This window comes from Pleurodeles waltl, chromosome 6 (genome assembly GCF_031143425.1).
Source record: "Pleurodeles waltl isolate 20211129_DDA chromosome 6, aPleWal1.hap1.20221129, whole genome shotgun sequence".
NCBI lineage: Eukaryota > Metazoa > Chordata > Amphibia > Caudata > Salamandridae > Pleurodeles > Pleurodeles waltl.
Genome location: NC_090445.1, coordinates 1,577,795,014 through 1,577,820,715, shown reverse-complemented (window position 1 = coordinate 1,577,820,715; position 25,702 = coordinate 1,577,795,014). Strand labels below are relative to the sequence as shown.

At 41.0% G+C, this 25,702-nt stretch overlaps 1 protein-coding gene across 4 annotated transcripts in view; it reads right to left on the bottom strand.

Annotated features, from left to right (window-relative positions):
* Nucleotides 1-20,031: 20,031 nt before the first annotated feature.
* Nucleotides 20,032-25,702, bottom strand: part of LOC138301162 (discoidin domain-containing receptor 2-like) — a 367,128-nt gene continuing 361,457 nt past the window's right edge. For all 4 annotated transcript variants that reach the window (XM_069241351.1, XM_069241350.1, XM_069241348.1 and 1 more), the window contains one exon: nt 20,032-25,136. In XM_069241351.1, the coding sequence (XP_069097452.1) occupies nt 24,999-25,136 (138 nt within the window). In that variant the 3' untranslated portion in view covers nt 20,032-24,998. The remainder of the gene's footprint in view (nt 25,137-25,702) is intronic.

Below are 25,702 nucleotides of genomic sequence, written 5' to 3'. Positions count from 1 at the left end.
ACTCCACCGAGATCTAAATCAGGCTCTTAGTGAGTTCTTCTTGTAATTATGGTTTTAGTTTTATTGTTTAAAAGAGAAATATATTGTATTTTGCAGGTATACCAACTATTTAACCAGGCTTGAACAAAAAAAAACGTTGTTAGTTAAGTACTAGTTAGGTGGCAACCCTAACTGATAAAGTGAGACCAAGACAATGATTACGAGACAGGGAGAGGAAATTTCAGCAGGGAATTCCATGGCTATCTGATCACAAATGGCCTGGTGTTCCTCCACCTGTTTTTTCTAGGTGCTGGCCCACTAAACCCTGATTTTACCAGTCAGTAATACTACCCAGTAAATGTTCATGAGGCTTTGGCTACAACAAGAGCCAAGCCTCATCCACAAATACCTAGCAAAGTTTTTCCTTGGCAAGGGTGGGAACATGCAGAGCTTCTTCCTTGCCCAAATTATTTTTCTCTGGCCATCCCCTTCTCAACTGCCTCGCTACATGCCCACTCTACAAGGACACCCCCGCTAATAGTAGGTGGAACATGGGAGCATTGAAACTCCTCGGAATAGGGAACAATGTGCAGAACTGTGCATGGTACTTCCATGCCCACATAGTTATTCCCATCCCAAGGCATCTAACTCATAAGTAGGTCTCCCGGTTTCATGGTGTTTATTTTTTGACATGTTCATCTGTATTTATCCATATTTATTTTTTGCTAATTTTATCTGTATTTATCCACATTTATTTGGGGTTTTGTGAAAAAATTATACTGAAACTAGTATATTTCCAAGTTTATTTAATCGATAAATGTATGCTCTTAATTGACGCCTAACAGGTTTCAATGACATGACCACCCACAGATGATAAATCGATACACTTATACTTACACATGGATATTTACGTTTCAGCCAGTAACATATCTGCTGTTGTAAGAACCCCATTACTTTTATTCCTCTATTTTTGTATCCCCTTTACTTGTCGATCCATGCAGCTAATGGACTGACAGTCATTTAAAATCACTAAAAAACAACCCAATTTCCTTCACATTTAAAAATAAAAGCAGACTGGAAAATAAATGGGTTTCTCTCTATGTTTATCTGTAAAAATCAGAAAAAACGGAAAACAGAGAGTCTTAATCATAATAGGTGGAATTCTATGCAGAAATACTGTCCCGTAACGGTAATTCCATCCACTGGGAATCTCCATATGGAATTCCACAATACTCAAAATTAGGTTCTTGGATGCAAAGAATGTGAAATGTAGATATCCAGGGAAAAAAAGAATTGGAAAAAGCCACTATCTCTACCTTTGGAAACTGGTGCACCGGTTAGATTATGTTTACTGCTGCAAACATATGTCACAAAAATAAAAAGATGAAAAAAAGAAAAGATGTCACCAAAACAGGGCCATATGCTTGTAAACAATAAATAAAATCATTGCATATCATTTTAATAGAACAGTATGAGTGTTTAATATCAGACAGGTGTACTAGAACATGTTTAGAACCCTTTTTGTTTTACTTTTAATGTATAACACAAGAAAAAAATAACAACATTAAAAAGGATGCTAAAAAATAAAATACATTTTAAAAAAAGGTTGGCAAAGTGAATTATAGGCCCATCAGCACTGGCACAGATTCTTTTTTGGCAAAGGTGCACGTGTTTAGCCAAAATGCTTTCTCTCAAAGTGCAAAAGAGCCAATGGCTGATGTTGGTTGACCCACTGAACCACATTATATTACTGTGGTGGGCTGAATCAAAACCACTGGATAGAGAGCGATGACACAGAGCCCCTCTATGCGTGTATATTTTTTATGATTTCGTTTTTTAATTACATCAGACTAGTGAAACAGTTAATCTGTTGCCTGACCAGACCTCAAAATGTGCTGAAATTCTGAGACATGGCTAAGAAAATTAAAAAACAATGGGTCCATAAGAAAAAGGTGAGCTGATGAAGTTGCAAGACCTAACAACAGAAAGTACTGAAAGACTGAGATCTAGTGAGAGAGACAACAAAAAACTGAGCCTGGAGGAAAATACTGAAATATGGAGACTTAGCAAGAAGAGAATTTAAGATTAGGAGGGAGGCAATGGAATTTGATTATGTAAAGGTGGAAAACAATTAAACGCCAAGAACTGGAGGTAGAAGACAATACTTTGAGGTGAACACACAATTAAATAGGGAGACCAGGTGTGGAAGACACCAAAATACTGAGACCTAAATGTAGGTCAAAATAAACAAAACCTAGAGGTGAAAAATGGTGGAAAATAGTATTTTTTAAATATATATTTTATTATTTTCACTGATATTCAACAAAAAGCCGGCATTCAAAGTCAACAACAGTCCAGTATTCACTTTCATTGTAGTCCAACCCTCGTCGCTGTAGAAGTGCCATGACCCCCCACTGTTAAATAACCAATCCTTTTCCAGTACTCGTGGAATTAGCAGATAATTCTCACAGCCCGCCAACACCTCATCTCCCCCTGCCTCATAGCTACTCTTCCAGTAAAGCAGATTCTAACATATACGTTCAGCCATCCCCTGTTGCTGCAACTGTGTGTTGTGTGCTAATGTGTCACAATTTTGTGACTGTGTATCCTGGTGTTGCGTGCCCCGGTCTCCTTTTTGAAATTCTTCCAATGTCGCCACCTAGGATTCTAAGTCTTCTATCATTTTATCAACACGTCTTGTCTGTCTGAGGTGGGTCTCCTCTACCAGTGTCAATTCAATTGCATCCCTTCTCCTCAATGGTATCGAGGTGAGGGTCTTCCCCAAATCCCACGTGGCTACTCGCCTTTAGCAATTACCAGCGCAAGCTGAGGGAACTTCCATCACATTTTAGCCCACCGGGGTTTCTTAACTAAGCCCAGGAAGCAATGTCTTGGGGCGTCTTCAAATTCAATTCAAGTCACCACCCCCAGTCTCATCATCACTGTTGCCCAAAAAGCATGTACCGTTGGACAAAACCAGGCCATGTGCAGAAAGGAGGCCCTATCCACTCAGCATCTCCGGCAGGCCGCAGGCCTCCCCTCATACATTTTTTTCAGTTCGATTGATAAATTCTATGAATATAATTAAAGTGTACCTATTTGAACCTGGCATTGAAAGATACCTTTTTTTCTTGTTTTAAAAAAAAAATCAATTCACATGTTGCCATCCAGTCTTTATTGCCTGTTTGGCTTTAAGGCTCACTCTAATCATATCTTTTTTGGGTGTTTTATAGAGCATGGACATCAAGTGTCGAGTCATCATCATCTGAAGCATGTCAGCCTACTGGGGGGTGTCAGGTAAGCAGTCCATATTTCCCTTTCTGTATGTGCAATTTTAGCATACTGTAGAAACGCACTAGTCCCCACTGAGAATTCCTTGCATGCTTCCGCAAATTTAATGAAAGGGTCTCCCTGTTACTGGTCTCCCAGTGTTCCACATCCACCCTCCATCCAGCTTGCAGCTGACTTTTTCTCACTGATGCGTTTAAATGGCACGGGTGTCCACATGCCCATCCCTTCCTTGCAAAAGGGGGTCATTTAATAATTTTATTTATAACCTTCTCCCAAAAGTCTGCAGTTTGTTGCCCTGGATAAGGGAAGTATCCTAGAACCCTCATTCCCCTCATACGCAACTCCACTAAGGGTGTATTCTTGCAGGTGCCTTGCAGTTGTTTCTTCTCCCAGTTGTCTTTTGTCATCACCCACTGAGCTTCGTGTTGCAGTTTGGTTGCTTATATTACAACTCGATATCAGGTAATCCCATGTCCCCCTCTTCCATATACATTTTGAGGGTGATGAGTGCCACATGCTTCTCTTACCTGCCCACATTAAGGATATCTGCAGGCTATCCAGTGCCCTAAATGTTTCTCTGGGAGCATGTGCAACGAGTTCTGACTAGATAGAGGCATCGGGGGAGAAGAACTATCTTCACATTAGTGATTATCCCACCACTGAACGAGGCAACGTATTCCAGAAAGCAGTGGACCGTCAGACCCTCTAGCATCCTGTCTGTGTTATAGGATTATTGTCCTTCTGCAGTATGTGCCACCATAATTCCCAAATATCGAAACTCACGCCAAGGTTAGGCAAGTCAGCCCAGGCAAGGCATGCAACGCACCCAACGGGAACAACAGCGTCTTTCGCCCGGTAACCTGCAAACCGGTTATGGCTCCAAAGTCATCCAATTCTGTAACAGTGGCACAGTATCTGTGGGTCTCATCACTTAGAAAGGAACATCATGTGCATACAACAATATCAGATGTATGCTATCTCCTTTCTTAATACCAAAGTCACCTATGTCGCTTCGAACTTTAACCGCAAAGGGTTCCATTGCCAGGGCGAACAACAGAGAGGACAGGGGTGCCCCTGCTGGGTACCCCATTCCACCACCCAGCCTGCTGAGATTACCCCACCTCTTCTAATCCTTGCCAGAGGTGCACTGTAAAGGAGCAACATCTAACCACAAAAATGTGGTCAAAAACCCATGCGTCACAGGAACTGTAGCAAATATGTCCAGCCAAGCATATTAAATGCTTTTGCGATATCCACTGAGACCAGCTCCTGTGGAAAAAAAGTAACTGGATTAAAGAAATTGAATTTACGAGGATAAAGACATTGTAGAAATAATTTACCTGTTATGCCAATTTTGAAGCCTGAGTCCATTTTATTTTCTTAAGCTGTACATAGATCTACCATCTAGAAGTTGGGTTCGAAGTATACACTGTTTTACTGTAAAGTTTTAAATGCGGAGGCCAACGCTGGGATCTTGAATGTCTCACTTTGCCATGGACCAAGCCCAAACAATGTCCCACACTATACTTGCCACAATCAGAAAGTGTATTTACCTGACAAACTATGCAGTAGTGTTGTACAATAATCATAGCTGTTGTGTTATCACTGTTTGCCACTCTACCATGCTTACGACACAAAACAATATTTGCAGATTAATAAAGTGTTTGATTTGTAGCATGGGTCTGTAATAAATTCAAATGCTGTGCATCGACCTCAGAGTAAAACTTCTCTCAGGGAGGTGTATGTAGGTTGAGCAGTTGCACATACATTTCTTGGAACTCGTTGGCCTACATCTTCTTGTTTTGTTTCAATGGTGACACAGTATGTTTGAGTGACTGTATGCCTGACTGTGCTGCTGCTTTCAAGATCAATCACAGCAACCAACACTGGTTCCTTCGGAGTACACTTTGGATAATTCTCTTGTAGGACAATTCAAGCATGCTAACTAAATGATGACCATCTATGTAAAGATTCGTACAAATTAAGGGTAACAACGTACACACGTATGCAGCACGTTGCATCGCTGTTTAATCCATTCAAATAAACAGGCTCATGTTACAGGTGTACAACAAAGGGACTACGGTGATAAATAAAGGTGATGGTGTGGTGCTCGACAACCTTGCAGGTGAATAAGAAAACAGAGGACAATAGAGCTGTTTCAATTGTCGATTTTGGCTGGAACAATTGAAAGACCTGAAAAAATCAGGAAGTCAAAACATCTTCCTGGGAAATTATTATTTGGATGAAAAAACAGCCCAAAACATTTGTATTTCATTTCAACCCACATTTAAATTATTTTGGGGGAGTATTCATCAGGGCATGAGAGAAGATCCAATGGGTGTAGCGCCGCGTGAATAGAAAAAAAGTAAACATTTTTGTGAGGCAAGAGTACACAGATTAACCAATATTTTGTGATAAGTAATGAAAGTGGCTTACCAAAAATCGAATAGAGGAGGAGGGTACTATGTACCTCATGTATGTCCCTGCAAGCGTACGAAGGGAAATAAGGGCAAAAAATGTAATCTATGGTCCAAAATGCAATCTAGCGTCCAAAATGTGAACATTGATTCAAGGATAAGAATGTAACTTACCAAGTTAAGGACAAAAAAATGATTAAGTGCTTTACCGTAAACCAACACCAACCAGCTCAGTACATAAAAAACGTAAATATCAGAAAGATGAGTAAGGAAAATGTCACTTACCCAGTGTACATCTGTTCGTGGCATTAGTCGCTGCAGATTCACATGCTGTGCACATCCCGCCATCTGGTGTTGGGCTCGGAGTGTTACAAGTTGTTTTTCTTCGAAGAAGTCTTTTCGAGTCACGAGACCGAGGGACTCCTCCCATTTCGACTCCATTGCGCATGGGCGTCGACTCCATCTTAGATGGTTTTCCCCGCAGAGGGTGAGGTAGGAGTTGTGTATGCTAGTAATAGTGCCCATGCAATGGAGTGAATGCGTATGTACATAATGAAGTTTCAAGTAATATATTTACAAATGTACAAATGTTTAAGATCTACTTCTAAACGGCTACAGGCTCCCGGGGAGGAAGGTGGGCACATGTGAATCTGCAGCGACTAATGCCACTAACAGATGTACACTGGGTAAGTGACATTTTCCGTTCGATGGCATGTGTAGCTGCAGATACACATGCTGTGCATAGACTAGTAAGCAGTTATCTCCCCAAAAGCGGTGGTTCAGCCTGTAGGAGTTGAAGTAGTTAGTTTGTAATAGGCAGTTCTCTTTTAGCTTTAAGATAGCAGGTTTGAATGCACTTAACTATCCATCTAGCAATGCCTTGTTTTGAAATTGGATTTCCTGTATGAGGTTTTTGAAAGGCGATAAATAGTTGTTTTGTCTTTCGAATTAGTTTTGTTCTGTCAATGTAGTACATTAGTGCTCTTTTGATGTCTAATGTATGTAGTGCTCTTTCAGCTACAGAATCTGGCTGTGGGAAGAACACTGGTAATTCTACCGTTTGATTCAAGTGGAACGGTGAGATTACTTTTGGTAAAAATTTAGGATTGGTCCGTAGAACAACTTTATTCTGGTGTATTTGAATAAATGGTTCTTGAATGGTAAATGCTTGAATTTCACTCACTCTTCTTAGAGATGTGATGGCAATTAAAAATGCTACTTTCCACGTTAAGTATTGCATTTCACAAGAGTGCATGGGCTCAAAAGGTGGACCCATGAGTCGTGTTAAGACAATGTTGAGGTTCCATGAAGGAACTGGTGGTGTTCTTGGTGGTATAATTCTCTTTAGGCCTTCCATAAACGCCTTTATGACTGGTATCCTAAACAATGAAATTGAGTGCGTAATTTGTAGGTAAGCAGAAATTGCCATAAGATGTATTTTAATGGAAGAGAAAGCTAGGTTAGATTTTTGCAAATGTAGTAAGTATCCTACTATTTCTTTTGCAGATGCGTGTAAAGGTTGAATTTGATTATTATGGCAGTAATAAACAAATCTTTTCCACTTATTTGCATAGCAGTGTCTAGTGGTAGGTTTTCTAGCTTGTTTTATGACCTCCATACATTCCTGTGTGAGGTCTAAGTGCCCGAATTCTAGGATTTCAGGAGCCACATTGCTAGATTCAGCGATGCTGGATTTGGATGTCTGATCTGTTGTTTGTGTTGTGTTAACAGATCTGGTCTGTTTGGCAGTTTGACATGAGGTACTACTGATAGGTCTAGTAGTGTTGTGTACCAAGGTTGCCTTGCCCATGTTGGTGCTATTAGTATGAGTTTGAGTTTGTTTTGACTCAACTTGTTTACTAGATATGGAAGAAGTGGGAGAGGGGGAAAAGTGTACGCAAATATCCCTGACCAGTTCATCCATAGTGCATTGCCCTGAGACTGATGTTGTGGGTACCTGGATGCGAAGTTTTGGCATTTTGAGTTTTCTTTTGTTGCAAATAGATCTATTTGTGGCGTTCCCCACATTCTGAAGTAAGTGTTCAGTATTTGGGGTTGAATTTCCCATTCATGGATCTGTTGGTGATCCCGAGAGAGATTGTCTGCTAACTTATTCTGAATCCCTGGAATAAATTGTGCTATTAGGCGAATGTGGTTGTGAATCGCCCAATGCCATATTTTTTGTGTTAGGAGACACAACTGTGTCGAGTGTGTTCCTCCCTGTTTGTTTAGGTAATACATTGTTGTCATGTTGTCTGTTTTGACAAGAGTGTATTTGTGGGTTATTATGGGTTGAAATGCTTTGAGCGCTAGAAACACAGCTAACAGTTCTAAGTGGTTTATATGAAACTGTCTTTGCTGAATGTCCCATTGTCCTTGGATGCTGTGCTGATTGAGGTGTGCTCCCCACCCTGTCATGGATGCATCTGTCGTTATTACGTATTGTGGCACTGGGTCTTGAAAAGGCCGCCCTTGGTTTAAATTTATACTGTTCCACCATTGAAGCAAAATGTATGTTTGGCGGTCTATTAACACCAGATCTAGAAGTTGACCCTGTGCCTGTGACCACTGTGATGCTAGGCACTGTTGTAAGGGCCGCATATGCAACCTTGCGTTTGGGACAATGGCTATGCATGAGGACATCATGCCTAGGAGTTTCATTACTAATTTGACCTGTATCTTTTGGTTTGGATACATGGCTTGTATTACATTGTGGAATGTTTGGACTCTTTGTGGACTTGGAGTGGCAATTCCTTTTACTGTGTTGATTGTTGCTCCTAGGTATTCTTGTGTTTGACACGGCAGAAGGTGTGACTTTGAGTAATTGATTGAGAAACCTAGTTTGTGTAGGGTTTCTATGACATAATTTGTGTGTTGTGAACACAGTATTTGCGTGTTGGTTTTGATTAACCAATCGTCTAGGTACGGGAACACATGTATTTGCTGCCTTCTGATATGTGCAGCTACTACTGCTAGACATTTTGTAAAAACTCTTAGCGCAGTCGTTATTCCGAATGGCAACACTTTGAATTGGTAATGTATCTCTTGGAATACAAACCTTAGATACTTTCTGTGTGAAGGATGTATTGGTATATGGAAATATGCATCCTTTAGATCCAGTGTTCTCATGTAGTCTTGTTGTTTGAGCAGTGGGATTACTTTTTGTAATGTAACCATGTGAAAGTGGTCTGATTTGATGTATGTATTTAATATTCTGATATCTAGTATAGGTCTTAGAGTTTTGTCTTTTTTGGGTATCAGAAAGTACAGTGAGTAAACTCCTGTGTTTAGTTCTTGTTTTGGTACTAATTCTATTGCCTCTTTTTGGAGCAATGCTTGAACTTCTAATCCTAGAAGATTTATATGTTGTTTTGACATACTGTGTGTTTTCGGTGGGACTGTTGGAGGGAATTCGAGAAATTCTATGCAATAACCATGCTGGATAATTGCTAGTACCCAAGTATCTGTTGTTATCTCCTCCCAATGTTTGTAAAATTGGCTTAGTCTTCCCCCCACAGGTGTTATGTGATTGGGATGTGTGACTTGTAAGTCACTGCTTATTTTGAGGACTTTTGGGGCTTTGGAATTTTCCTCTATTTTTTTGGAATTGTCCCCCTCTATATTGCCCCCGAAAACTTCCCCGCTGATATTGGATTTGGTAAGTGGGCCTTGTTTGTGATATTGTGGTTTCTGTAGGATGTCCTCAAAACCCTCCCCTAAAAGGTGTTTTGCGAAATGTGCCTCTGCTCTGCAGGGAGTAGAGTGCCCCCATGGCTTTTGCTGTATCAGTGTCTTTCTTGAGTTTATCAATAGCAGTGTCGACTTCCGGCCCAAACAACTGCTGTTCATTAAATGGCATATTTAGCACAGCTTGTTGAATTTCCGGCTTGAAACCTGACGTTCGCAGCCATGCGTGCCTTCTTATTGTTATTGCAGTATTTACTGTCCTTGCAGCCGTATCTGCTGCATCCATTGAAGACCGTATCTGATTATTAGAGATACTTTGTCCTTCTTCCACCACTTCTTGTGCTCTTTTTTGGAACTCCTTGGGTAAGTGTTCTATCAAATGTTGCATCTCATCCCAGTGAGCTCTATCATATCTTGCCAAAAGTGCTTGTGAATTGGCAATGCGCCATTGGTTTGCTGCTTGTGCTGCAACCCTTTTGCCCGCAGCATCAAATTTGCGACTCTCTTTGTCTGGAGGTGGTGTGTCCCCCGAGGTATGAGAGTTCGCTCTCTTACGAGCTGCCCCAACAACTACTGAGTCCAGTGTTAACTGGGTTGTAATATAAACAGGATCTGTTGGCGGTGGCTTGTACTTTTTCTCCACCCTTGGAGTTATGGCTCGGCCTTTAACAGGATCCTGAAAGATTTGTTTTTAATGTTTTAGCATTCCTGGGAGCATAGGTAGTCTTTGGTATTGGCTATGAGTGGAGGATAGCGTGTTAAACAAAAAGTCATCCTCAATTGGTTCGGGATGCAAGGTGACGTTATGGAAAGCAGCTGCCCTTGCGATCACCTGTGTGTAAGATGTACTGTCCTCAGGAGGGGACGGCCTGGCAGGGTACGAGTCTGGGCTGTTGTCCGATACTGGAGCATCGTAAAGGTCCCATGCATCGGGATCATCTTGACTCATGGCAGTATGAGTCGGGGAGTGCATCAGTGGAGGAGTTGCTACTGGTGATGTGTGCACTGATGGTGGTGGAGACGGTGGTGGAGTTGTTTTCTTTGCCACCTTTGCCTGTGGCTCCTTGTCCTTTTTTTGAAAGGCAAGTTTTCTTTTTATTTTAATTGGGGGAAGAGTGGTTATCTTCCCTGTGTCTTGATGAATGTGGAGCCTCCTTTGAGTGTAGTCTGGCTCTACAGCTTGAAGTTCCTCTCCAAATCTATGTTTTTGCATTTGGGAGGACAATCCTTGTTCCTCTGTATAGGAACCTGTTTTCGGCTCCGAGGCTGGATGTTTCTGAACCGAAACTTTTTCGGACGTCTTTTTATGCTCTGAAGAAAGCTTTGTAATTTTCGGCGTGGTAGTTTCTCGGTGCCGAATTTGTTCGGTGCCGAAAATTCTCGGAGCCGATGTCTCGGGTCCGAGATTGCTGTGTGGCGGTATCTCGACCGGAGTCGGATGACTTCGACACCAGCGTGCCCTTTTTCGGTGCCTTGGTTCGGTCACCTATTTTTTGGGTTAAGCCATGGCCTGTTGGCGTTGGCGTCCCCTGGGCTTTTGTTGACTTCTCGTGAGTCTTATGTTTCGACGTCTTACTCACGGTTTTCGGCATTTCTTCGGCCTCGAGCTCTTCCGAGTCCGACTCTTGGATAGAGAAAGCTTCCTCTTCCTCCTCGAAAATCTCTTGTCCTGTCGGCGTCGACGCCATCTGCAGTCTTCTGGCTCTTTGGTCTCTTAACGTCTTTCTGGACCGAAACGCTCGACAGGCCTCACAAGTATCTTCCTTGTGCTCTGGGGACAAGCACAAGTTACAGACCAGATGCTGATCCGTATACGGATACTTGTTATGGCATTTTGGACAGAAGCGGAATGGGGTCCGTTCCATCAGCCTTGAAGTCACACGTGGCCGGGCCGACCAGGCCCCAACGGGGGATCGAAAAAACCCCGAAGGGCCACCGGAGCTCTTCAAAATTCGGTGTCGATCTGTTATAACTAACCCGATACCGAACGCAAACAATACCGAAGTTTTTTCCGAGATTCTAACTAACTTTCCGACCCGAAACACGGAGCGAAAAGGAACACGTCCGAACCCGATGGCGGAAAAAAAACAATCTAAGATGGAGTCGACGCCCATGCACAAGGGAGTCGAAATGGGAGGAGTCCCTCGGTCTCGTGACTCGAAAAGACTTCTTCGAAGAAAAACAACTTGTAACACTCCGAGCCCAACACCAGATGGCGGGATGTGCACAGCATGTGTATATGCAGCTACACATGCCATCGAACATAAAAATATAAATACAGTGACAAAGAAGTGGAACAGAGATTTGAAAAAGGTTACTTACTCTGGGCACATGATGAGAAGCAGGTCAGCCAACCCTATCAGCGATATATGTCCAGTGAAAAACAGCAGCGATTTTCTACCCACCCGCACATCCAGAATAGCTGTTTATATGGCCAGCGTGCCGAAAAACAGTGTAACCATCAATGGATGAAAATAAAGTAGGGGTATTACAATCGTGGAATACAGTCACCATATCGAAAAGGTCAATTAAAGAATATGAAAAAATAAAATGAAAAAAGGTCTGTTTTCGGAAGGTAACGAAAGAAAGACTGTACAGGATACCCTGAAAGTTGTAAATTCAAGGGGAGTTCTGCAAGTTCTTAACAATTATTTGCATCTGAAATACAGACAGATGCAAAGTAAAAATGCATTACAGAGCAACAAAAAATAATAATGACATAAATAAGAAATAATGACATTATTTGGAAAATAGAGCCGTTATATGGCACCATCCTCGTATTCATTGAGTCCATTGTCCATAGATTTGTAGTGTTCCACTCATTTACATTCTCATAACATGAGGATCAAGGTAAGAGCTCTACTAGGATCGCCACTCTGTTGCAAAAACTTGAACGAGCTGATCACATCTTAAAACGTTTTTACCTGAACACCAATTTTTTTATTTTACTGTGTTTGTATAGCGCTACAATCATCCCCAAATGGATTTCCCAACACTGGATCAAAAGATTACAGGGCACCTTGCTCAGAGAACCATTATAGAGAAAATAACTACGTTTTTAGCCTCTTGCAAAAAGTAAGGTCTGGCGTAAGGCGGAGACCAAGAGGCAAAGAATTCCAATGGGTAGCTGCTAAATGGTTAAAGGAGCGTTGACTCATTCTTGGCCTTCACCATAACTAGGTTTGCAGATTGAAGTGCCCGTGAAGGCTTGTAAAAAGGCCACTCAATCATGTAGCATGGCAGGCCCAGTGTCACATGGTGCCCTGTGAACATGACATGGAAGCTTGAATTTGGCCCTCTTGCGTACTGGTAGCCGATGGAGAGAATTCAAGCAAGCGGAGGCAGAGCTGCTTCACATACTTTTCAAATAAGTCTAGCTGCGATATTCTGAATAGATTGCAGATAGGTGAATAGGTAGTTTGCCGATCCTAGGTATAGAGTAGTCCAGCCTACTCACAATTAATACTTGAATGACTGTCCTGCAACATGCTAACAGGATCCAGTGGCAAAGTTTGCACAGCAAACAGCGAAGACCAAAGCATTTACTACAAGTTGCATTTACCTGGTCTTGCATAGAGAGAGCGTCATCTATTAGAAAGCAGAGATTCTTGCCTGCCCTCTTTGGTTTTGGGGCGGGCCTAGAAGAGATGGGCACCAGGAGTCGTTCCATATTTTTCACGCTCCACTGAAGAGCAATATCTCTGTTTTCTCAGTGTTAAGCTTCAAACAATGAGACTGCAGCCATGTGAAAATTTCTGAGAGGCAGCCAATAACTTTGTGTTGTGTTGCTTTATGTCTCCTGCCTATGGAGATGATGAACTGAGTATCATCACCAAAGGAGAGGATCTCAAAACCGCAAGTCCAGACAATATCCACTGAGGTGGGCATATAGGTATTAAACAGGGTGGGGTTCAGTGAAGAACCCTGTGGGACCCCAAATTTGGACATTTGAGGGTTGGACCTAAAAGGAGACAGTTGAACTTACAGATGTTATTTAAGAAAGGTCCAAACCACTGCAATGCTTTCGAATGTAGGCCATTTTCATGCAGTCTCTGCACTAATAGGCAATGGGAGACCGTTCATCTAAAGCTTTCTGCCTGTTGTTTGCAGTTTGATTTACATAGAGAATAGACACAACCTTTGGTAAATGTATAATGACTCCCCCATGTAGTCCTGTAATTGTGTGTCTGCAAGAATGATTTTTTGACTATCAATGACTATAACTTACAAACTCCGCAAGGACGAGCATGCATACTTCAACAAATATCACCCAAACACCATTCTCATTTAGATTTTAGGTAAAATAGCAGCAATTAAGAATGCTTCTTGAGTGTCAGTTCCTTCGGTGTATCTTGTGCAATGGTTCTAATCGTGATCACAGATTAGAGAGTACAAAATTCAGATCTCAAGCAGGAGATGGTGTTGTGCAATGAAATAATTTGCTTGACATCCCCTAAAAAGCATTTAGCACTGATGTGCTAAATACCAAAGACCACTATAGTCTCTTCGCTTAAGCAGTTAGGGAAGCAAGATGTACCTTGAGTGATGGTTAGCTTAGCTTTGTGTCTACTAAATATAGCAAATATTGCAATACATCCTGGACTATAGTGGTACAGGGTGCTTCAGGTGTTCACATACAACAAGGAGCCAATCGTTTCCAGTAAGTTCCACAACATTTTCTGCTTGTCGATCTCCTGGCCTCTCTACGAACTCAAGTTTCTTGCTAATGTAGGTCGAAATATCCAAATACATAGACTTCCGAAGCTATGCTGCCAGATTTGTTAACTTGGAGTTTGGGTACCACAGAGGCTCCTCCTTTATGATCAGTGAATCGAGTCATGTCAGCAAGTTCTACTACAGTAGACGTACTCTTAAACACTGAGAACATCAGCTGCGTCACAAACATTGTACTTTACGTGTTATTGCCATTTGTGTAACTGTTTGCACTTTCTGACCCCAGTGGAAACAGTCTTCTAGAGGAAACACATAAAAAATGTTCCATACCCATCAACATACCACTTCCCTTTGATAGTTGTTGATGGAACCAGGATGCTTAATCTAGCCATTTTTGTTTTCTCTGGTAAGAAATAAAATGATGGGAGCAAAATTTCATTTTTGCAATATCAGGTCATGAACTTCTTGATCTAAATCATACTCTTCAATGGCTTGTTGTCCCAACTGAGAGTGTCTTCTGTGTTGGGGTTATCGCTTGGCACACCTTTTGCTATTACATATACCTCTGTTGACTTCCCAGTGACCCATGTCTGATATTGTGGAGAGTTTTTGTGAATTTGTACTACTCTGCTTGTTCAGAAAACACATTGATGTTGCAGTTAGACTATCTATACCACCCCATCATATATGCTTGTTTGATACATGTTAACAATGCAGTCGTTAGTTCCAGTGTACAGTGTGAAGAGGTGGACCTACTTGTAGAGCCCACTGCCTGACACTGTTGTTTCCCCTCATGTGTGCTCCCTATATTTTTAGGAATGCATATTTTGCCTGTGTCCTTGAAGGTAGTAGATCTATGAAATATCTCCAAGTGTTTGCAGATACCAAAAGGTTCTATGGTAGAGGCACAGCACCTTAATGATAGGCCATTTGGCCATCATGAGCCAATGCACGGATCATGTGTTTCAAGACTTAAATGCACAGGCCATGAGAGAAAGAATTAGGTGAGCAGCTTAATTCTGCACTATTTGAAGTCCGTGGATGAGGTGTACTGAAAGGGCTAGAACAGTACATTGCAATAAATTAGAGGCAATAGGACAATTGCTTGCACAACATTTTTTTCGATAGTCAATCAGGAGAAAAGGAAGAATAATTCACAGGAGTTAGGCAGAAAAATCATGATGATATAACGTTTGTGATGTTAGAAAAGTGTAGGAAGGTATAAAAATGTATCTCAAGTTTACAGGTTTCAGCCACAGGCGTGGGTACAGGACAGAATCCCCATGACTATCAGGAAGAGTGCCACAAGTTATGAGACCTCCAAGAATAGGAGCTAATGTTTTGTCACTGTTATGTTTGAGTGAATTATGTTACATACACTTGGCAACCACGCACGTAGAGTTTGAAGTGGAATTGTGAACCGTCAAGTTTCTTTGACCACCAGAATGATCTAAGTTTCATCTGCATACGAGAACTAAGAGAGGCCATGACTGTTGCCAGAGGAGTTGTCAGTTAATGAAAAGGGTAAGGCTAAAATCAGAACCCTGTGGAATGCCACACAAAACAAGGTTTGAAGGAAGATCAGAGAGGAGAGATGAGAAGATGAGTAGATTGATGACGATCAGACAGAAACAAGGGGAAACAGGCCTGGGCTGTACCACGGAGCCCAATGTGAGACGTTCAAGTCAAATTTGGTTAGAAACAGTATTCAAGAATATAAAACAACAAACAGAACTGAATATATAAATATGAAGTAACACACCTCGTATGATTTTATATGGCACAAAAAAGTATAAACATTGATAACCACTGAATATTTGTTTTGAAAATGCCCCATAATGATTCACAATAGAAACTGAATATGTGAAACTCTAGGCATAATATACTGCAGATTCATGTTTCATATAATTCCACATACACCTTGAAGTGAATAACAATACATCCAATAAATCTCTGAGATTTAGGGCCTCATTTAGAGTTTGCCAAAGCAGGAGCACTGGGGTGGCACCTGAGTCACTCCTGTGAGTAGGGCTCCCATGGGAGACAGATTGGGTCTAGATGGGGTCCACTATTTGGAGAACAGACTGACACACACCGCTCAGTCATACATCTACTTGTCCTGTTGGTGCCATGTAGTGTGACAACAAATTCTGCAGCAATCTCATTATAGAAGAGCTCGGTAGTAGTCTCTCTGATTATGCCAGGGCTCATACGTTGTAGGGTTTGATTCCTAGCAATTCCCTTATTTTGCACTTTTTAGCAGATCTACATACCAGGGCTAGAGATTGGGGTAAGCAATAATTCAAAGTTTGGATTGCCCTTTCGTGTCTGTACAAACCTACTAACTTGCATGTTTTAGAGGTTTTCACCAGCTCTTCTCTAATCTTTTCCCATAATGAGAAAGGTTGTCAATTTCCTCCTGATGTGGGCAAAAATAAAACTTCTTCCAGGGTTGGGAGGAAGTGATTGGAGGGAAAGCTCCGCCAAACTTGTGGTTCTCAGGCTCCATTACAGTCGGGGTAGTGCTATTTTAACACAGGCAGAGCATCTACTGTCTCTTCCCTGCTAAACTTCTGACCTGGTATCCATATGCCAAAAAGACACCAGGTCACAATGACAGTTGCCCATCCCTGTTGAGGGCTGGTTGACCACTTTCCATGCCATTATCCGCCATGCAAATGATGCTGGAAATAAGTACGGAAAATGCAGAATGACCCCCATACACAGAAAGAAAATTCCATGCACCCCTGGCCATTTGTTTTTGTACTGAAAAAGCAAATTCCCTCTTTTGGAGTTTATTTCCTCAATATAAAAAGGTTTACTGTGTGGGTGCTTAAAATATAAGACACACTCAGCAAATATTCAATGCTCTGAAGGGATCCACTGCATAGGTACCTCCCTTCTCAATACAGAAATGTTGTCAGGGCAGGTGGGGATCTCTATGACCCGTAATGTGCAGGGCTAAGCAATATTGCTAACAACTTTACTACTGTATTTTTTTTGTTAAACAAACATAACCCCTCCGAATTATGACCCCCCCATCCTTACTAATAAATTAAATGCTGCGAGAACTAAGAGGTTGAAATTATGGGCATAGATGAATCCATTGTTAACATTTTATGTCAGGTATATAGGGATATTACAGCAAGGAGCGATATGGGCCATAGGGTGAATACTCAGATCATTTTAATTTAGGCAGGGGAGTCTGGCAATGGCTGCTTTCTAGCACCTTTCCCTTTATTTTATATCTTAATGGTCCAGCTCCTTTTTGGCCAGTCACAGTAAGGATATGCTCATAGTAGGTTCACTCCCTATCACTGTGTTGCTTTATGCTGATGACGCGGTCCTCCTAGCTAGAGCTGCAAATACACTCAAGATGCTTTTGGAAACCATTGTTACTTTTATGGACCTGGTGGAACGTTACCCCAATTTTACTAAAACATCTACCATGGTACTGAATTGTCCTAAAACTAGATCATAAAGACTCAGTAAGAAAGTTATTAGTAAGTTTAATGCATTATCTTATTTGAGATCTATGTTTGATATTCAAAATAAAAGACATACTTATCTTTCTGTAAGAAGACAACAGTTTGTGCAGTCGACTGGGGCTGTTTTTTTTAAGCTAATTTAAATAAGGTTTAAAGCCTTATCAACAATGCTGAGAATCTGCAGAGAAATATGTTTATCCATAGCCTGTTATAGAGTGGGGTATTGGAAGGGTATATAAGTGTTTCTTATTTGCAATTTGAAAAACAATTCTCTGACAACATCTGGTAGTTCCTCACACTTGTTCCCAAATATATGTCTCATGAGGAGTCATGGACAAAGCTATCGAAGGGATATCATTCAGCTCTGACTGCTGATCCTGAGTATTTCTGTCTGGATTAAGGTAGAAATCGTGACTCGAAAGACTTCTTCGAAGAAAAACAACTTGTAACACTCCGGCCCAACACCAGATGGCGAGCTATTGCAGAACATGCGTATCTACAGCGACAGATGCCATCGAACTGGTATTTATCAGAATAGTCCTAGAAGACTGGCTGTCTCTAGATGGGACACTGCGTGTCCCCAGGCTATTTATTTATTTAAAAAAATTCTAGTCTCCAGAGAATTTGTTTACAAACCCTTCTGCTATTAAAAAATATGGTGCATTATGGACTCAATTGATGTTCTTGAACCATAAGCACTGTAAAAGAGAGTTACATAAATCAAAGTTAGGATCAATTTAATTTTGAAATCTGTTTCAACTATTGAGCCATATTTTATGCTCATCCATAATTCTAGACAAATAGGGGCTCATCACAATATTGACGGTCCCATCACTGTGGGGACAGTGCCACATCACGCCGGCGGTGTCCCTTCAGTCATATTACAATGTTCCCACCAGGCTCACAGGTAGGAACATTGTATTACGACATTCCCGCCGGTCAGCCTGGCAAGAACAGTGCTACGGTAGCCGGGGCCAATGCTGTAGCACTAAAGCACCCTCGGAATGCGCAGTGGGCAGGAGGAACCCTGCACTGCCCATGCCATGTGTATGGGCAGTGCAGGGGCCCCCTGTGGCCCTCTGCACTGGCTTAACGCCAGCCTTTCCATGGTGGAACGCCCACCGTGGAAAGGCTGTCAAAAAGCTGTGCTGTCATCAGCACGGCGATGGAGTTCAGTGCCGCCATGACTAAGCACAACTCAGACCGCCGTCAACCCGTCGGGGACCACGTTTCTGGTGGTGACGGTGATTCCCTGGCGGTCCGACTGCCAGGGTTGTGATGTGGTGGTTGGACCGCCTGGTGTGCAGTGGTCGGACTGTCACCACAAGTCTGGTGGTCCTTGGACCACCAAACTCATAATGAGGCCCGTAGTTTTGTAGAGGTGTTTAAGACAAAAATTCCTCATAAGTTTTCCGAAGGGATGGGATCAACCCAATGTATTCTTTACATGTCCTTACGATAGTGTCTCCACCCACTCTACGTTGGACCTTGTTTTTTGTCATTTTTATGGTCAGATATGCAGTCAGTATTTGTTACAGTGCCTTAAAAAAATATTTTCTTTTCAATACAGACCTGCTTTGACTATCTGCAAACACTTCTCGATGTTTCCATGTGTTCCACAAACATTCATTTTTTAAAGGGAGCTACGTCTATAAGATGTTTCAAGAGTTCTAGCTGTGCATTTATTCTTTTACTCAGTACTTTTCTATTATTGATTGTTTTAAGCCATATGGTTTTAATACAAAACTGAATACATATTTATTGACGTGAAGTGAACCCCTTATTGTTTAAATAAATAAATGAGACAGCGTTGAAATATTGTGAGGACGTGGACAATGAAGGGAACGAGTGAAGTCAACTGGCGTAGATCTGTGAGAAAGATGGACTCAAACGGAAGAGGCAGTCCTATAGAAACAGGACAACAGAACAGACCTAAAGATTAAACACTGACACATACAGGTGAAGGATAGTATAAGACAGAGACCTGGAGTTAGAAGAAAACAGGACACACTGATCTAGAGATGAAAGACAATGAAACCTGGAAACCTAGAGGTGAAAGACGAATCTCCTAGATCTAGGGGATACATACAATTGTATCGAAGGACACAGAGGAGAAAGATAATGTAACACCTAGGCTTAGAGTGAAAAGATAATGGAAAACTGGGATTGACTGCAAAAAGATAATGGCTCATTGCCATGGTGTTAAAAACACCAGTACTAGAATAAGAGTTTAAATGTGTTGGAACTTTATCCTCGAAACTTAGAAAGGCAGAAGATGAAGACCAGATGTCCGTATTTTCACTTTTTGTATTTTACGAAAAAGTATGTCACTTTAAACTATCAGAACAAAGCTTACTAAAATGTATTCTACTTGACTCATTTATTTTTTTATGCACCACTCAAATAAGTGAATTCAAACACCATCCTGAATTGTTCCCTCTGCAGAGTTGAGAAACAAGACTAGGGAAGCCACATAGCCGAGTCTAAACAAGCACTTTTATCCAAATCTCATATTTATTGGGCTACCATACAGGCATCATTGCACGTCAGTCCATTTTGGCTACAATGTCAGAGATTATTCATCCACAGAGTGACAGTAGTACAGTACAGCTAACACCCCATCCAGTACAACCCCTCACCACCAACCATTTACAAGTCACAGCAGAACCCTCATGTTTAAACTTTACAATAACCAATATATGACCTAAGACATTCATTTCTAGCAAGGTTTCTTTAAAATCCAGTGTGGGAAAAAAGCAAAACAAAACTAAAACATCACACTACGAAATATAAAATAAAAGCATAGTGCTTAATAATGACCACAGGATACAGAAAGCACAAGGGACCACAATGCCTGCTTTTGCAGCATTAGGTACAGACACACATCTCTCAGCACTTTGAAATACGGAAGGATTGCTAAAAACTAAATATAGCTCTGTTTCATCAAAGGCTAAAATGACCTTTGTGTCTATTTTATAAACATATTTATTATATACATATATAATCAACAAGAACATATTGATTCTTGCAAAATTACTGGTTGCATGAATGGATGTGGGTGTTTGTGTGTGTGTGCATGTATTTTTGAGGTTTGTGCATTTGTGACTAAATTTGGGACTTCATTCATCCTCCCAACAAAGACTGTGCACCCTGATTTGTAAAACGGTCTATAATTTTTATCATGTATCGTCCTGTTAAGTGTTAGAGTCCCCCAATTATTTTGCCTTAGGTAGGTGCCAAGGTTGCAAGCATCTAGTTAGAAGTTTACAAAAGGATGTGTTTTGAGGGCAGAGGACCAAACTTTCCAGTTCAGGAAATTGACAGACTAGTAAAACCAAGGACATGAGTATCTCCACAGAGGTCATGTATGATGTATCCGAGTTTTTGGTTCACACTGACCATGGCTTGCATCATATGCCTAGTTTATTTGCTGCAGGGGTCAGCGTCCTTTGGGGGAATCCTTGCTTCCAGAAGGAAACACAAATATGGATTTCATGACTTGGGCCTCAGCTGTGTTTATACCTTCCATCAGATATACATGGGGATTTTTGTGAATTGGCAGAATTTGCTCATCACAGTAAATTGTCCGAAGTCAAACTCTGACAACAGATTGTGAACAGTAGACAGTAAACCTTGCTTCTCATGCGAGTTCTATTTACCAGTGTCAGGAAGCAATATCTTAAGCAGGAACTGTTTTGCAGCTTGATGTCTGTTACCGGTTCACATGCTTTGCATCATCCTTCCCTGGAGACTGGACGAGAAATCGTATTGGAGAATGTGAAACCCCAGATGACCATTAGTTTAGTTATATATTCATATAATGTTGCTTTTAACACACCTTTGTAGAAAAACATTTGAGTTTTGAGAAATAATTTTCTGTCTAAGACTACGTCATCTGAATGTTGACCATTCTGTTTAGTTTTGCATGGCAATAATGCTTTTTTTCAGCATGGATGTGTTGTTGAATAAAATGATTAGCAGACTCTAGAAGGATGTTCTAAAATGTTCTAAAACAGGTTGCTCCACCTGCGCTATTATATAGCATCAAAATAGACTCTGTTAATAATTGTATGTTTTGAGTAGCAGTTTACTACTCTGCATATATCCTGCAACAGGTTATTGGGCTACAGATTCTGCTGTTATTCAAATATGTATTACATTTTCTAACATTAAGGTGATATTAATTCATTAGCAGAGTCTTTTGTTTGGACAGCACCCGAAGCCTTTGACAAAGGTACTCATACATTTCTTTGTGGATGGGGATATTCCTTTGAAGGTGTATGTTTCAAAACTGTAAATGGAAACATTGACCACTTTGGATGTGAGGATGCCATTGCAACGTTATGTCAACGTAACTGACAACAAAAGGAAATAATGGCAATGGCATCGCTATTGCAATGTACCAAGCATTGCTAACTGTGAATAAGTAGGCAACTGTTAGAAATTAAAAAAAAGACTACAAGAAGAGGAAGGTGGCCATGCCACATTTTCTATGTAATAGCCATTTCACTGATGAGATAACGATTTAAGTTAACTGCCATGTCAAAAACTTAATTCTGCAATTATTTGTTGGCCCCATCAATCTTGCCAACACTGTATTCAGAATGCTCTCTTTTCACTGGCATGTAGATTAAATCGGCTTATTAGGGTCTCCGAGGGCTTAAAATTAATAGCAGGCTATAACATATATTTCTTGGCTAAATGACTCACTATTGTACTTGTAGATGACAGACCATCAACTCACCAAGGCATCCTGCAGGGAAAGAGAAATTGACAGGAGTATACAAGGTCAAGCAATATAAAGGTCTGAACGACCTGTGATAGAATGTCTGATGTTAGGGTCATCGCAGGGCAAATCAAAACAACTGCATCTATATTTCTCATCAGACATCAAAACAAGTCATTAGACTTTTTTGATATTTTTTGTGCCTGTTAGTTTTGTAAGTTTCCCCCTAATTTGAACACACAAAACAAACTTTTAAGATTGGACAGCACGGTCCCCATAAGCATCTGAATGAAAACAAGTGTGAGACTTGTGATACAAATAGGACCCTCAACCTGAATACGGGTCTCTTTCTTAAGGGCAACTTGTCTGGAGGAAGCCAGGTAGCGATCAGCACCGTGTTTGGAATTGGAAGCCACACAGGGGCACCCGACCGTCAGGGTATGGTAGACACCCAGTCGGTGGTCCAATAAGGTTCTTTCAATCAAAATTGTCAGGTATTTGATGAAAATTGTGGGATGGCAGTTCAAATACAGAACCAAGAATGAGAGAGCACTAGAGCTGTTGGTAATTGGCTGTCTTACAGCCTCACTGGAAATAGAAGAATTTGACTCAATAAGTTTGTGTCATTCACTGAATTAGTCCCTTTAATTTTGGAACAGTGATATGTCATAATTTTCTTATTTAGACTAAAAAGATTTATAGCTTTTTCTTCAAAGAAGAGAACATGAAGCTACTCAGAAGAAGGTAAATGATATTCTTGCACTTTTACAGGCATCACAAATGTAACACTAATTCCTCAGCTTTATCATGGTTCAATTTCATCCAATTTGTTGGAACTCAGGTTTGACCCCCGAACAATTTTTACTGAGTACCCTGTCAATGGCACAGCTCTATGGGCCAATATTTCAGCAATGAAAGATGTACTGCTTAGTTCTCAAGGTGCACAATAGGTTTTGTCTCCACTGCAAGTCAGCTGCTGCACGGTAAGTGGTTGTCAGTCCCTGCCAAGCTGTTGTACCATCTTGGAAAAAAAATCGGTGTTGATCGCCATCAGCAGAAAACACTTACATTGAAGATATTATAAATCATAAAATAACACTATGTAGTACATTACACATAAGGCCATCCTTATGTCAACTAAGCAATTAGACCCTGATGCTCCCACTAACGTCTTGACCATATTGGTTTCGTACACGAAAAGAAGGAGCTCCCAGATCTGGTCCGACCACAATGAAAATTGTATCAAATCAAAGATGACAGTATGAGGTCAGTCAATGTCGTATACAGGACCAGAGATTTGACACATGCCCTATAATCCGTGAACACTAGGCTAGACTGTTTTATGATTTAAATAAACACCACATCCACATGGGATGCACAGTAAACCACCCGATGGAAGGATAAAGCAATGCGTGCATTTGTATAGCAGATTCATGTTAAAATACATGGAACATTGGAGCAGTGCAGTACTGCAGGCTGGTAGGTGACCCAGAATATCTGGTCCACTAAATTGGTACGATTCAGCTAATTTGCAGGGGTATCTTCTACATCTAGGTCTCCTGTGAATTAGTATAGAAAAGCTGCAGGTACAGAATTTTGCATTTGAATGATTGTGCAGTGCACCTAAGGAGCAAAAAGCACTGACTCAATCCACACGATGTACTGGTTAAGTCACAGTCAAAAGGTCACAAAGACCTCGGACTCCCGGTCAGCAGTATATAAAAAATTGCCTCTAGTGCCCTGAGCTTTCCAACCCTTTTTAAGTATCACTTCTTTTACTTAAACTTTCTCTAATATTGTCATCCAGATTGTATATTTTGATGTTCACTCATTGCTATATTAGTTCTGTTTTTTATAAGGAGCAGCAAATAGCTTCTTATATGTGGTGGGGCTGACTATCTCACAATAATAATTATTAACATATAAACTTGCAAGTTAACTTTAACTGTTTCCAATTTCGCATGGACGTAAAGTATATTGTGTTGAATGCAAGTCTATTTCTACTTACAAAACAGTTACTTTTGTGGCTCATAATTCATATATTAATGTTATAAGTCTAGTTCGGAGGAGTGCTTTGATTATGCCCCTTCTTCTGTATTCATAAGCCAAATACAAGGTGGGTTGCCTTGCTTTAGTTAATTTTGCGTAAAGAAACAGTTAGAAATTTGCTTACACTAACATAAGCACTAGAGTGAAACTTTAAGGAAATCTGTACTATGCTAAACCTGACCAATAAAACAACACTTAAACATCCACCCACACACACGCACACCCACGTCCTTGAATGCAGTGGTACATTTATAGTGGACTCGTCCAAATTCTTACATTCCTTTTTGCATCCAGTACTGGTTCAACTTCACTTATCTTCTTTCTCTATTTGAAGGTGTCTCTCCTCCTACTTGGCGCAATGAGTCAGTTTAACTCAGGGTGCCTTGAGCAGAGACGAGTGCAAAAGTTGGCCATGATTTAGCTGCTAAGCATTTCCAGGAAGTCACCTACCCATGATGAGATTCAGCCAACCAGCAATTTAAGATCCATTTTGGTCCATGTAATATAATACAGAGTCCATGACTCAGCTGCTGAAAGGAACTACTACACCGAGACAGTTCCAACAGCAGACAGTCCATTTAGTAACAAATCTTCCAATTGGGAGCAGGAGGGCAAGAGACTAAAGTGGAAAAGGAGACTATTCATCCCTTCATGTCCCACGGAAATGAGGCCTCTCCAAGACAAATATTAAATGGCATCCTCTTGCTCTCCTAGAAAATGGTGAATGGCTTCAAAAGCCGGACGATCTTTGATATCTCTGCTCCAGCACTTCAGCATTAGCTCAAAGACAGGGGTGGGACAGAGAGGCGGCTGCGAGAGGTGTATCTGCAAGGAAAACAAAGGCAAGGTTTTAATTCAACAGCTAATGTAAGACTGTTAAGACATCTGAGAAGGACATCTTACTATCTGGTTAATCCGACTTTCTGGTGTACATCTGTACATGGTCATAGAGATGTGCTGACCTTCATGCCCTGTGGTCAGAGGGGTGCTGCAGAAGGATACTAAAATGTGTAGGACTCAAACTGAGGCCAGTCATGTTACTTCAAGATCTTTAAGGCACAATTCTGACTACAACGGGCTGGGACACCTCAGGCTATAATTACATTAACACGTTTTAAGGCAACTCTTGTTTTACGAGATGATCACAACACTCGTACAACATACATGAAGACATTTCACAATCATCTTCTAAACTCAATGACGATACAAACCATGTTGATTTATTGCTGATACAAATCCTAGGTTGGTAGTTTGCTGGTCACATCTCTGTCAGTTCTCACACTTAATATCCCCTGAGAATGAAGGGTATAATTTCCTTGCTTCAAAGGCAAGCTAAAACTAATGACTCGGGACTGGGTGGATTCTTAGTCAAAAACATAAAGGCTACATAC